At 40.5% G+C, this 13604-nt stretch overlaps 1 protein-coding gene across 1 annotated transcript in view; it reads right to left on the reverse strand.

The window, feature by feature from the left end:
* CTNNA1 (catenin alpha 1) overlaps positions 1–13604 on the reverse strand; it is a 120320-nt gene that overhangs the window by 88550 nt on the left and 18166 nt on the right. Inside the window, exons 3-6 of the mRNA XM_026097704.2 lie at positions 11564–11759; positions 3385–3551; positions 2495–2614; positions 627–893 (exon numbers count right to left, since the gene is read on the reverse strand). Coding sequence (XP_025953489.1) covers positions 627–893; positions 2495–2614; positions 3385–3551; positions 11564–11759 — 750 coding nt within the window. The remainder of the gene's footprint in view (positions 1–626; positions 894–2494; positions 2615–3384; positions 3552–11563; positions 11760–13604) is intronic.

Raw genomic sequence — 13604 nt, forward strand, 5'->3', positions numbered from 1 at the left:
TATGTTAAACAAAGTTTTAGAAGTAAATTAGTGCCAAGTTGTTTGAAACTCAGAGACTGAATCAGTGGTAGACACAGAATGCTTGCTTCAAAAGCAAAGCATTCTCATTAAAAACTCAGTAACCTACTGAACAAAAGACAAAGTATATGACAGATCAGTACAACACATCTGTTTGAAATGACTTCATTCCCAACCAAAGATCATATTAACCTTCCCACCTCATGTTCCTCCCAATAGGTAGTTTGGACAATTCCAAGTATATTATTCCCTTTGTTAAGTTTTTTCTGTCACCTACCAGAATACATTATGAAAAATGATCAATTTCATATAAACCAATGGCTTACACCTAGCGTAAGAGTAGGGTAACTGCTATTTTGGAGCTAGTTTAAATTGACAACTTTCAGTCATTGAGAACTGCATCATTCCTTTCTGTATTCTATCAATCCCACTTTGGAAAAATTTTTTTAAAAGCAAAAGCCTAAGTCACCTGGAACTTGGATTTTCTTCCCTCCATAGAAAAAAAATCACCATTAGGGTAGTAATTAAAAAAAAAAAAAAAGTCAGCTGCTGCTAGCAGATCGGGTGAATGAAACTTGGAGTTACCACTTTTTAAGTTCAAAACTTACATCAAAGTTGTTCAGAGCATAGGCCAGTTCTCCACCTCCACCCTGCTGTTGAGCAGCATCATCCGAGGCAGTCGCCTGAGCTGCGTTTGAGATGCCAGTGACTGCCTGCTGCAGCTGTTTGTAGATCAAGTCCCTGTTAGCCTTATAGGCAGCTACATCAGGGTGCTGCAGGCAGGCCTGCGAAGCGGTGTAAAGAATCGGAACGTTCTTCTGCAGAATTCCTCTGGCTGCGGCCATTTGATCACGGTGACCCACGTCTTTCAGTTCCTATTGGGAAAATTAAAAGAGAAAAGCATGTGAGAATTTTTTCCCCCACATTTTATATCCATATGTTATCTCCCTGTACCCTCAAAAGAGAAGCAGATTCTTTGCTTAGTATGCTCAAATCTAACTTAACCTTGAGCTTTCCCACACCTCTATTCTTAAGAGCTCAATTAATTTCAGAACACGACGGCTCACAAAGATTAAAAAAAAATAAAACGCAAGTTTACTTTACATCTACAGAGTTACAAGGAATCCCAAGTCCTCAAAACATTCTGTTTTGCATTTTTAGGTAACGTAAAAACGAAGTTGAATTTTAACTATCAAATGAACAACTAGACTAAATGTAAGAGGCTTCCCCTGGAAACAACTGTGTTTTGTAAATCAAGTCACACATGAGAAGCAGCACAGGATCAATCTAAGTTGTCACTATCTTCTGTAAAATATGTTTTAAGATGCCTAGATATAAGTGACGAGCATCATTTAACTGTGGGGGGGAGGCAATCACTAACAACCATTGGCATATTAGTCTATTGGTTCTATTTCACAAGTGATTAATTCAATTAATTTGTGCAACTGGCACAGAGATATTTAGTAAGAAACCCATATACTTGTTCTATATGGAGCAATTCAACGAAGGGAATCACAAGTTTAAGAGCATATATTGCATTGCCAATACAACCTTACTGCCATCAGATTTCAGGCACATAACCAACTGGCAATCTTTTTAAGATTGTACCCTGCTTATTTTTAAAGATGAATCCATACAAAAACAAGTAGCATCAGAGGTACCTTAGCAGTTTCAGTTTATACAGATCAGCAGAACAAGAAAAGAAAGCAGCTCGATCAAGATTACACTACTTCAGATAAATCAGACTGCCCACACCTGTGCTTTTCGTTCAAAACTTACCTACATAAGAATGAGTCACAACAGTGGTGTTGAACAAAACAAATTTCACATGCAATTTAAGATTAACCCCTAGCTATACAAATACAGTACGTATACCTAACAAAAAGGACTGTAAACCCCTTCTCGCATGGGCATTTCTGTGCAAGACTAACCAACCATGCTGCATTGGCACTCGCTCTCTGAAATAGTCGTAATTCTATCATCAGTGACTTTTGTTCCCTGCTTAAATGTATCGTACAGCACATCTGTGTGAACTATAAAGGCAGCGTGGTCTAGCAGTGAGAGCACAAGGTACTCACTCATGTCTCACTCTTTACCCACACCAACAGCACTTCAAAATCTGAAATGCGAGTTTTGAGAGGCGCTGATGCAATTCTACAGAAGCAGCATCCCATTAAGGTACTACAGCCGTACTACTTAGCGTTGTCGTTACACATGCTGTATAAATAATGTGTTTTTACTAACAATGCACTGTATCAGAAGCAGTACACTACAGCTGAAGAGATTTTCTGCTTATAGCGCAAGATCAGTTCAATTTTCTAAACACTGTCGAGCGCAACAAAGTTCTCAACAAAAAAAGGTATTAGCAACAACTGGTACCCGAAAAACAAGTAGCAAGGTGACCTCGCGTTCTTATTTTGAAAAAGAAAAAAAAAAAAGAAACAATATACAGAACAAAGAGCTGCCATCACTATACCTGTTGTCTTTTGGCTGCCATTATATTAAGTTTGTCGACTTCTGGTTTGAGGGCTTTGTATTGTATACCCAAATCCTGTTCCGTGCCAGCATTCCTTAATTTCAAGATACCTTCTTCCACCTGAAAGAATAATCATTCACATATTTTTTCCAAGTAATCCACTCTACAGTTCAGATAAAGTAATTTAGAATACACTTTATAACAGACGGAAAGCAATCTTTCCCTCTACCCTTTTATTTTTTTTGGAAAGAGACACTTCAAAGGCTAACAGTACTTAAGGCTTCGCTACTACTTCGTACTCCCCAGCTGCTAGAGACAGCCAATTACATATTTGAAAGAGTACAAAAGAGCCCAGAGTCCTCACGGAGCTGAGGCAGTGGCCACAGAGAGGGAAGGAGAGATCCCTCAAATCTCCACTGCTAAGTGGGCCCAGTACAGAGCCTCATTTCGTTGCAAATTCTGTATTAATCACTCACCCTCCTTCTCATTAAAAAAGCTTCTTCAAATATTCCCTATCCACTTTAGTCAAATGAAGCTACTCATTTCTGCCAGCAACTAGGCATACCTACCAGCTATAGGCAAGTTAAACTAAATTTCTCCTTTAAGAAAGCAGGTTACCACATGCGGTTTGTACATCATTATTCTGAACTTTTAGTATTGAAACTAAATGTATTAAGTGTGATACTGTCAAAAGCAACTGACAGTGTAAAAACAACTGATGAACATCAGTTACACATATTCTGCTAGCAGAAAAAACCTCTACTCTGTAAGCGAGCTGCTGACAGCATGTATACTGGGGTCAGCACACATGCATAAAACAAAGACCATCTGACAGTAAGCTAAGCATGCTGGGCGCTGGAAAGTGAATTACAGATAAGAACTACACTTACCACTTTAAGCTGAACGAGCAGCTTGTAGACATCTGCCATGTCAGCCAAAATAAGCAACCGGGTAACGGCAGAGAGGAGGGCACGGGCTGCTCGAACCATGTTCCCGCGTTTCACCGAAGAGCAGGGGTCATCGGCAAACTCCCCAGAAGCACTCTTCATCAAGTCACCTGCGCAGGAGGAAGAGGTTGGCACACTTTAATGTCCCACATCACTTCTTAAGGGGTTCTAAGGATTTCTGGACAAGCCAATCCAAGTCTTGGAAACAAGACACATTTGCCTAAATGCAGCCAGCAATTAAGATTACATGTAGCTGCCTTTAAATATGTTTATCACATGGAATTGGGGGAGAGGGGACTGAGGGGGGAAACAACGACGACTTTGAATTAATACTTTGGTCTTTATTTCAAATTATACAGGTATTTTAACATGTCAGAATTGTTTAAGACATATTTGCCTCTGGAGAGGCAAATACAGCATGGCATAGCTATCACATGCAAGACTGAACTCTCCAGTTATTTCATATGAATATTTAAGTACAACTATGCAGAAGTCTCACTCGCCTCTATGTAAGATTACAATGCTTTCAAAAATTAAGTGAAAGCTTAGATTCTCGTGTGTGTAAAAGCTAAGTAAAAAGCAGCAGAAAGCACCACAGACATACAAGGAAGTGTCACAAACTCATCAGATAGTAAAACAATCCTGAGCAATGACCTGGCTAGGTTTCATGCTGATTGCCTCCCTTTATTGGTGTGAAGGGCTACAAAGAAACCAGCTATACAACTCTGCAGTTTGCACACAAGGCAGTGCATTGTCTACTAAAATACTTGAATATTTTATAGCCTGCAGGCCAGCATCCATAGGAGGAGGAGAGAATTCAGATTTCACATGGTAACAATGCAACTGGTTAGCTAGGAAAGGCAAAGGCCCCTTTAAACAATTAGAAAAGTTCATCCAGAAGGCACTCAGAAAGCCTAAGCATAATTTCTGCATATATTCAGAGCAGTAATTTTTTCCCTTTCTGAAGTAGCATTTTGCTTTCACAGCAACAAGTTTTGGGATCTAGATTATTGTTCCTTGATTTCTTTGCACTTCAGAAACATTCGGTGAACAGCTAGGATTTGGTTTAGAAAATGGTAGGTACTCAAGGCCAAAGATTTGTGGGTGAGTGGAGATGACCAGAAAGCATACAAAAGCTCTTTTATGACTAAGCTGCTGTGTCAGAGGCTTCTCAAACCTGCATGAAAAAGTGTCTGTATGGCCAAATGCCAAAACACAAATAGCACATGTCTCTCAGATAAGAAAAGAATCTCAAATAGTACTTCCCAAGCAGAAGTGGACACTAACTCCCAGCGATCCACTAGCAAATGGGGCCAGGCTGAATTTACACCTAAATCCCAAAATGATGCAGTAGCATCATCCTGCCAGTGGCTTGCCTACTCCCACAGCCAGGTAATCCAGTACGACATCTCCCCAGTCTGGGGAGTGTACTTTAACTGCTCAGAAATCACCTACCACTGAAGAGAAAGATTAATCATCCACATACCTACCATTAAGCAATTAATACCTTGCCCTGGAAGAGTTTCTAGCACCCAAACGTTCTACGTCGTCATAGAGGACTACAGCCTGAACACAGTTGCTTGTTTGTCCAAGGAATTACATCATGACACTCAATTTTGTTCAGATGCTCCCTCCTGTGCTACACCCCTCCATCATCTTAAATAGTACCATGATGAATGACATAAAACATCAAGGTAAACAACTTGCTACTTCAGCACTGCGACACATAAAAGAAAGGCTTCCAGACAAGCATAGACCAACTCTAAATATCAGACTAAAGCTATTCCTTACACAACTTTTTGGGGAACATGACTCATTGCTTTAACAAGCGTTAGAAGCCTTAGCTTCCCAAAAGAGCATCTATTCCGATGCTGAATACCTGCAACCAGCAACGAGATTATAAAAGCCATAAGCACCAAGTTGTAATTGAGCTGACTCTTCCTTGTTCCTTCTGTAAGAGGCTAACAATAGTGAAATTAATTTCACCACCACAAGCTATAAAATCTATTAACAATATCAGTATTTAAGACACATGCCAGAGACAAGGTTCATGACATATGCTCCCTCTCTCATTTAAATAAATGCGAAGTTCTTACTTCCTACACCTCTGAGTAGAGCAACATTGTTTTCATTAATTTAAACTCAGAGAGGTGGCCACTCACTTTGTTTCAAGCTCAAAAGTTGCTACAAACGGTTAAAAAAAAATTCTTCTTTCCATCTCTTAAGTTGCAACCTTACAAGCCAGTCTGAAAGGAAATGCTACTCCTTTTTTATTTTAATGAGAGATTTTAAAAGATTCAGTAAGTTTCAGACAGCTTGTCAAAGTGTTAAAGGATAACCAGCTTTTCATAACTAACAAGATTAAATTTAAAGCTGTTGCATATATGTATTTTTCTACAAATTAAAGAAAACTAGTTTTCAGACTTCTTTTACAAAGAAAAAGCAATGCAGCATGGTTACTCAAGCTGGGGCAGAGTTCCTTATTACCCTTGGTACCTTTGAATCTAGTTTAAGTATGCAGTTACTGCATTATGGGCATGCAGTAGGAGATCAGATTTGATCCAATATAACCTTTTCAAATTTGAACCAGAGGTAACAGAGTTACCTCTAACTAACAGAGTTACTTAGCCAGCAGAATTTCAAGACTTACAATGCAAAAGGGTCAGACTATACGACTCAGATTATGCAACTGGTATGAATTCTTCTATGAATAATCTGTTTTTCCAATATAACTTTAGATTTTCACTAAATATTGCACAGGGCAAGAAGATAAAACAGAGTAAAGAAAAGAAGAGACAAAAGTAGCCATACAATGATCTTGCCAATAAAATACTAAGAATTCAATTAAATCTAATGGAACAAAGCCCATTTCAGAAATACTAAGATTTTAGTCCATCAAAAGAAAATTACCATTTTCTAGTCTCATTCTCACTATGCCCACAGGGTCTGACAGCAGTTGCAGACAGCACTATTAATCCTCCTCCACAGTGTGGTAAACGATGATCATGACAGAAAAGGTTTTCTCTATACGAACACCTTACTAGTAAGTGGTAGAGGAGTTTGGCACGGGCAATAAAAAGACAACCAACATGCATTCACGACACACACAGGCACAGATGTATTTTCTATTCTTCCAAGGTACAAATTCGTGTCCATCCATCTATCATCTCCTACCCATCGGCACCTTCCAGTTTAAAGCCTGTGTCCAGGCTGCTTCACTTGAGGTATCAGAAATGCATGGAGAACTCCATGAGCATGCCAGCTCTTGCATATACTTCCTCAGCATTTTAAAGAGTCATCTTTACTGATCTGACAAATGTTTGGACATGCACCAATTACGCCTTGCCTTGGTCACCTTGCATAGCACTGCTCCCATTCAGTGACTTTACAATTCATTGTTCATTCCTACCCAGGCCATACTTCTCTCTGCTCCTCACACCATATCAGACTTCCCTAATAGCTGGCTATTCCCCACCAAATGAAGATAAGGATGAAATTAGAGTTTAAAGACTATATCATCTTGGATACATAAGTCCTTCTATCTTCCCACTACTGCCACCCTCAGTGTCCAACACGAGAGCCCAAGCTATAAAGGATAAGGCCTCTACTGCACTCTGGCAGACATTTGCCATGCCTTTATTCAAACTCCTATTTTGGATTTCCTTTTGCCCTAATCAGCATGGGAGTTGATAGTTATGGAAACCAAAGCTTCCGTTAATTCCTTAATCTTGCCTTCAGTTACACCCGCCTGCTGTGTATAACACTCACCTGGGGTTTGCCTAGAGCTGTCTGAGTTCCCCCAGGTGGGCCATTTCAAAGCTCCCAGGTCTGGGGCAGGGGGATTACTTGCAATATGTGGCATACTCCTAGCACATTTTTCTTGCAGGAAGCAAGCAAGAGAGCTCTTTGCACTGTCTCAAGAAATTAAGCTAACTGATCACAGCAGAATTTTAATCTGAGCTTTCCAAGAAGAATTCAGTGTTTATGTTATTCAAGAAACTGGCTTTCTTATGTTCCTCTGAAATCCTTAAGCAGTGCATCACAGGTATAAAGTGCCGCTGAAAAACCTTCTTCCCCTTCTGTTTAGTTTTACAGAACTTCATTAATAGAAGCATAGGACTGAAAGAGATCGTGGTGAATCAGCAGGTCCACTCCCCAGCAACTGGAGGTCACCAGGAAATGCTATCTAAATCCACAGAATTCATAGAGCCATCCATTGTCTCACCTCCAACCCTACACACAGATTTAAGCTTTTTAATATTAAAATTTAATTTTTCGTCCTTTATGTGAAATGTCCCACTAGAAGAAATGCAACTTGGGTCTTCAGACTAGTACACAGATACATACAGGAAGTGAACTACGGTCACACTTGAGGAGAACAGGAATACAAAATGGCTGTCCTTGTCAATATGACCTGCAGAAAAATTTCTTCTCGACCCCAGACTTTGCTGCCAGTCTCAATGCCAAGCATATGGGTAAGAAACCAGTTCGTTTCCAAAACACTTCCCAACAGTACCAGGATAGCTAAACGCTTCATGATACAACCAATCTCCAATGCTTCAGAAGAAGGTAAAGCCCTACATAAAGCTGGGAGCGAGGAGCTTATGGGAGCAGAGAGTAGTAAGATAAGACCAATCTCACCCCTTTTTTGAACCTGCAAAAGTCAAGAGTCCAAAGCCTTAAAGGGCCAGAAAGCCTACTTTAGGATATTTCATGATAGATTTAATATTAAAGATATTTACATATTAATATTTAATGATTAATAAACATTAATAATTAATATTGGAAGCAAGCTGTGGTTTTTTTATTTTTCCATTCTAAAATCAGAAAGACTTAAATAATGCACTTACACTGATTTAATATGTAGCCATACTAACCTTCATTCTAAATAGCTGTTTTCACTTCTTTGTTTTCACCCCAACAAATAGGTTTTTTTACAAACAAGTGCACTCACCAAAATCATGTACCCCCTCAATATTCTTTTCCCAAGCTAAAACTATAAACAGACAGAATCACAGAATGGTTGAGGTTGGAAGGGACCTCTGGAGATCACCTCATCCAACCCCCCTGCTCAAGCAGGGTCACCTGGAGCAGGTTGCCCAGAACTGTGTCCAGACAGCTTTGGAGTATCTCCAAGGAAGGAGACTCCATAACATCTCTGGGCAGCCTGTTCCAGTGCTCAGTCACCCTCACAGTAAAGAAGTTTTTCCCCATGTTCAGAGGGAGCTTCCCGTGTTTCAGTTTGTGCCCACGGCCTCTTGTCCTGTCGCTGGGCACCACTGAGAAGAATCTAGCCCCATCCTCTTTACACCCTCCCTTTGGATACTTATACATGTTGGTAAGATCCCCCCCTCAGTCTTCTCCAGGCTGAACAGGCCCAGCGCTCTCAGCCTTTCCCCCACGTGAGAGATGCTCCAGTCCCTTAATCGTCTTAGCCCTCTGCTGGACTCGCTCCAGTAGCTCCACCTCTCTCATACTGGGGAGCCCAGAACTGGACACAGCACTCCAGATGTGGCCTCACCAGGGCTGAGTAGAGGGGAAGGATCACCTCCCTCGACCTGCTGGCAACGCTCTTCCTAACGGAAGGATACCATTGGCTTTCTTGGCCACAAGGTCACACTGGTGGCTCATGGTCACCTTGTTGTCCACCAGGACCCCCAGCTCCTTCTCCTCAGAGCTGCTTTCCAGCACATCAGCCCCCAGCCAGTACTGGTACATGGCGTTGTTCCTCCCCAGGTGTAGGACCCTGCACTTCCCTGTATTGAACTTCGTGAGGTTGCTCTCTGCCCATCTCTCCAGCCTGCTGAGGTCCCTCTGAATGGCAGCACAGCCCTCTGGTGTATCAGCCACTCCCCACAGTTCTGTATCATCAGCAAACTTCCTGAGGGTGCACTCTGTCCCTTCATCCAGATCACTAATGAATAATACTGGACCCAGTATTGACCCCAGGGAACACCGCTAGCTACCGGCCCTACTGGCCTCCAACTAAACTTTGCACCACTGATCACAACCCTCTGAGCTCTGCCATTCAGCCAGACACACTTTTAATTTTCTCTGATGAGACAAGTTATCTGTTGTCCTAATCATCTTCATAATCTCTGTCTGCATTCATTCATCTCTTTTTATCATAGTAACTAAACCTCTCACTACTCTAAATAGAGTATTATTAATTCTATTTTCCTGTCTTCTGCTGAACACAGTGTGCTATCCATCCCTAATCCCGCTGCTGCCTTTACAGCCACGTAGACGCTGGCTGTTCACAAGCATTCTCCTGCTGACCAAGGCATCCAGAATTTCCTCCCCACTTTTGTCTCCAGTTGCAAAATGCAGAAAAATGCACAAACAACGGGAAGTTTTGCTAAGCAAATGACTAGGCTTTATACTGCACTTTTCTCATACACCCAGTTCATGAATTCAGCTGGTCTACCGCAACACTGGAAACACTTCTAAGTTCACAGAATATAACTGTGTACTTTGCAGCTTTGTATCTCCTCGCTGTCATTAGCGCTGCTGAGAACAGCAGTCCTCCCAGCACAGATCCCTGGGTACTGGCAATAACTCTTCCCTCTGTAATATCTCGTTTTCCACCATTTGCTTCTAATTACCTCAAAGGTTCCCCCCTGCCCCCTTTTTTAGGAAGGGCTGCTCCACTCTGCTAAATCTGAGCAAATACTGACACCATGACAGATGCACAGGCTTTCATCCACTGGTCATGCTGCCCCAGCAGCCCAGCCGTCCCACGACCGCATTGCCACAAAAGGCAGCATGCACCGATTGTATTCGGGTGAATCATTTAAGTCTAATAACCATCCACTCTCAGCTTCAGAAAATGGATATAGCTGTTGACTCCAGGCACCAGATTTCGTGCAAGCTGTAAATAGCACAGAATTGAAACAATGTTAAGGTGCAAAGTTATTTCACTCTAGAACCTTTCAGCTATGGATCCTACTTCCTCCATCAAAGATCTACAGAGCAGGGGAAGTTTTGGCAACAAGCCTGCATATTCTTGAAATCAAACAGGAACTAACAAACAAATGAAACTGTTGTACTGCAGCTTTTCTATCAGTCTTTCTTTCCTACCAGCTTCTCACTGCAATATACAACTACAAATTCAGCTAATGGACAACTTCAGGAATTTTGCAATCTCGAGGATTGAGCACAGCTCCTGCCTCATTAATACCACTAAGGGTCACTTGAAGATATTCACAGTTGAACTCCGATTCCCAGTACTGAGTAGCAATCAAGCAAGCATCAAGAATTAAAGGCCTCGAGTCAAAGGGGTCTTTGTTGTTGGTTGTTGTTGCTGTTGCAATTTAAGTCAGCTCAGCCCCTTACACTGATGCTTCTTTGGTCTGTCAACCAGGCTATTCCAGAACTTAGAACCATTTTCAACTAATATTTCAGCCCTGTGCAATTTCAGCTACAAACAAGTAATTAATGCTAATGAGGTTTTTTTTGCTGCAGCAGCCACCATTAATACCAGCTGACTAGGTTTCACTGAAGCATAGAAAAGGCTCATGAGTGGAAGAATGATAAATGATTTATGAGCAACATTTACTGGTTCAAATTTTACACTAAGTCAGCTCCATAGGCTTTTCTTACAGGTCTTTTCCAAGGAAGTAACAAGGAAAATGATAAAAATCAACATTAGATGTGGGGGAGGAAGCATAGAAGATTTAATCAAGATCCTTGCATTCCATTTATTGCTGTTTCTATGTAGCGTATTCAAAACACCCAGCTCAGTCAAGCATGTGCAGTTCTTCACCCTACAATGCTGTTTTTAATACATTCAAATTTTGAAGAAGTTATTGACAAATATTTGAGAAGTGTTTACATAACTTTTATAGGTGGGGGGAAAAAAGTTTACTTTTTAGCCTAAACTGAGCTTTAAATGCTCTTTAAAGCATCAGCCCTTCTCTCTTCTGAATCTCTTCTTGGGACATCTGATTTCCTGGTCTGCCCAGTTAACATCTTTGCTAAGAGAACCCACCAAGAAAAGATGAAAACCTCTGCAAATGAAGAGGAGCACAGTCATTAGAAACAACAGCTAAGGGACATGGGCATAGTTCTATTTGCTATGAGAATTTCTAATTTTAAAAGCTATCAAACACACATCTCTTACCTTGCTTGCGAACATCTTCCACAGCAGCTACTAGCTCTTCTTTAAGAAACTGACTCTCTTTCGCAATTTTGTCTCCTTTCTCCAGGAAATTCTCTGTTGCTTGTTCAACTGAAGCAGCCAAAACATGGGCCTTTTTAGAGCGCCCTCTTTTTTTATTAGAGGGGCCCTTGTTACTAGTATTAACCAATGTTGTAACCTAAAGGTGCAGACAGAGATAAAAACAAAACATAAAACAAATTAGAAGTTTATCAGTTTGAGAGCTGGACCACATGCATGCATTTTTTCCAGACAGCATATTTGCAGTGCCTGCACTATTGCCAGTTCCAAAGACAAGAAATACTTTAAACTGATGACAAACAACTTAAGTACTTTTATGCCTCTTTAAACATTACTGTGCTTCTTGATTCATTAGATAAGCATTATAAATTCAGCTAAACAGCTCAGAGATTTTTCTTAGCAGCAGCAGACCTGAAAACTTCATGTTAAAAATTGAGACGTATTTGTGTATTGATAAACTGTAACCACAGTAATAGGCCAGAGCTATTTAGCGCCACTATAAAAAGAATGCCAGTTTGGGATAATTAGCTTGTGATAGTTCTCCGCACAGACTTTGGACATAAAAGACACAAAACGGGCTTGACGTGATTATCTACAGAAATCTAACAACACAGTTTCTTTTCAGTCCAAAACAGTGAATAAAACAGCCAATGCACTAAATGCTAAGCAAGGCACTTCCCAGAGCCCAGTATTTCCATAAAAGAACCAAAACTGAACTCTCACAATCCTCCTGCAATCAACAAATATTTACAACTACTCATGGATTAGTCTAAAACCTTGTTAGTAGCCAGTCACCACAGGCCAGCTGACCATCAGTTATCCCGTTAGCTCAGGACAGTGGATCCAGTCTCTTCAATCCAACAAAAAAAAATCCACATACACTTCTCCGTTTTTTTTTTTTTTTTTTTTTTTTTTTTTTTTAAGTCTAGAAAAACACATACAAAGCTACTTCAGAGGAACATTAAACTGCAACACTAAAAAAATTACTGCTCTGGAAAGCCCAAAGACTGCTGACCTAAAGGTCCCTCAGAGCTGAATCCATCTTCTCAGTAGATGGATTCAGAGCAGGAAAGCCCTCAGTGGGGAATACCACTGTCTTTTAATGGGAAGCACTTGCATCTGGAGTCTCAGTTCATCATGCACTACAAATAAAGAAGTAGTTGCAACAAGGCAATTTATCCAACCTTTTTCTAGATATTTTGCCATCCCATCATTCATAAAATTTGGGATTGCCATTACAGACAGTTGTGCTATTTAAGGAATAAGTGACAGGTCCTGAACTTTGACCAAAAGGTCCTAAGAACAAGTTTGCTCAGTTAAGTTTGCCAGATAGGACAATTTCTTTGAAGGAAAGATTCCATCAATAACTCTGGCTTCAAAGCTGTATAGTGGGACATCCAACTGCTCATCTACGTATCTGGAGGGAAAAAATGGCAGGTTATTTCAGAGGTACAATCTGTGGCCCAGCAATTAAAAGGATGTTAATACTGGAACCAGAACTTGATCATTTACAGTTCTCACTTTGCAGGAACGGTGTCTAGTTCATATTGTCAATTTAAAAATTCTGTACCTCAGGGCAGCTATGCTAGAAAACTAAGTTACCTCTCTCCAATGCACTTTAAGAAGCCTGTAAGAGTCTTTTCCAAGAATCTTCAAAATGCCCAATATATATAGCTTATATTTACAAGACTTATTCTAGCCTTTCCTATATTCTTAGGTACACGTCACTGGGCAAAATACACCATGAAGAAATAAGTTTTTATTTACAAATCCAGACTAAAGCATAGGCAGGAATTAAAATAAATGCACACATGCACATTATCTTCTAAAAGACACACTGAAACTGTAACAAATACCATAAAAGCCTACTTCTCTTGTGGAACCCTGATTACTAACCCCTCCTAACTATGGGCTGTTCTATACATGTTGCGCTCTTCATAGGAAATATGAAAATGTTGCTTCATTGCGTGAGGATTAACACAAC

The sequence above is a fragment of the Dromaius novaehollandiae genome, chromosome 15 (assembly GCF_036370855.1).
Source record: "Dromaius novaehollandiae isolate bDroNov1 chromosome 15, bDroNov1.hap1, whole genome shotgun sequence".
NCBI classification, from domain to species: Eukaryota; Metazoa; Chordata; class Aves; order Casuariiformes; family Dromaiidae; genus Dromaius; species Dromaius novaehollandiae.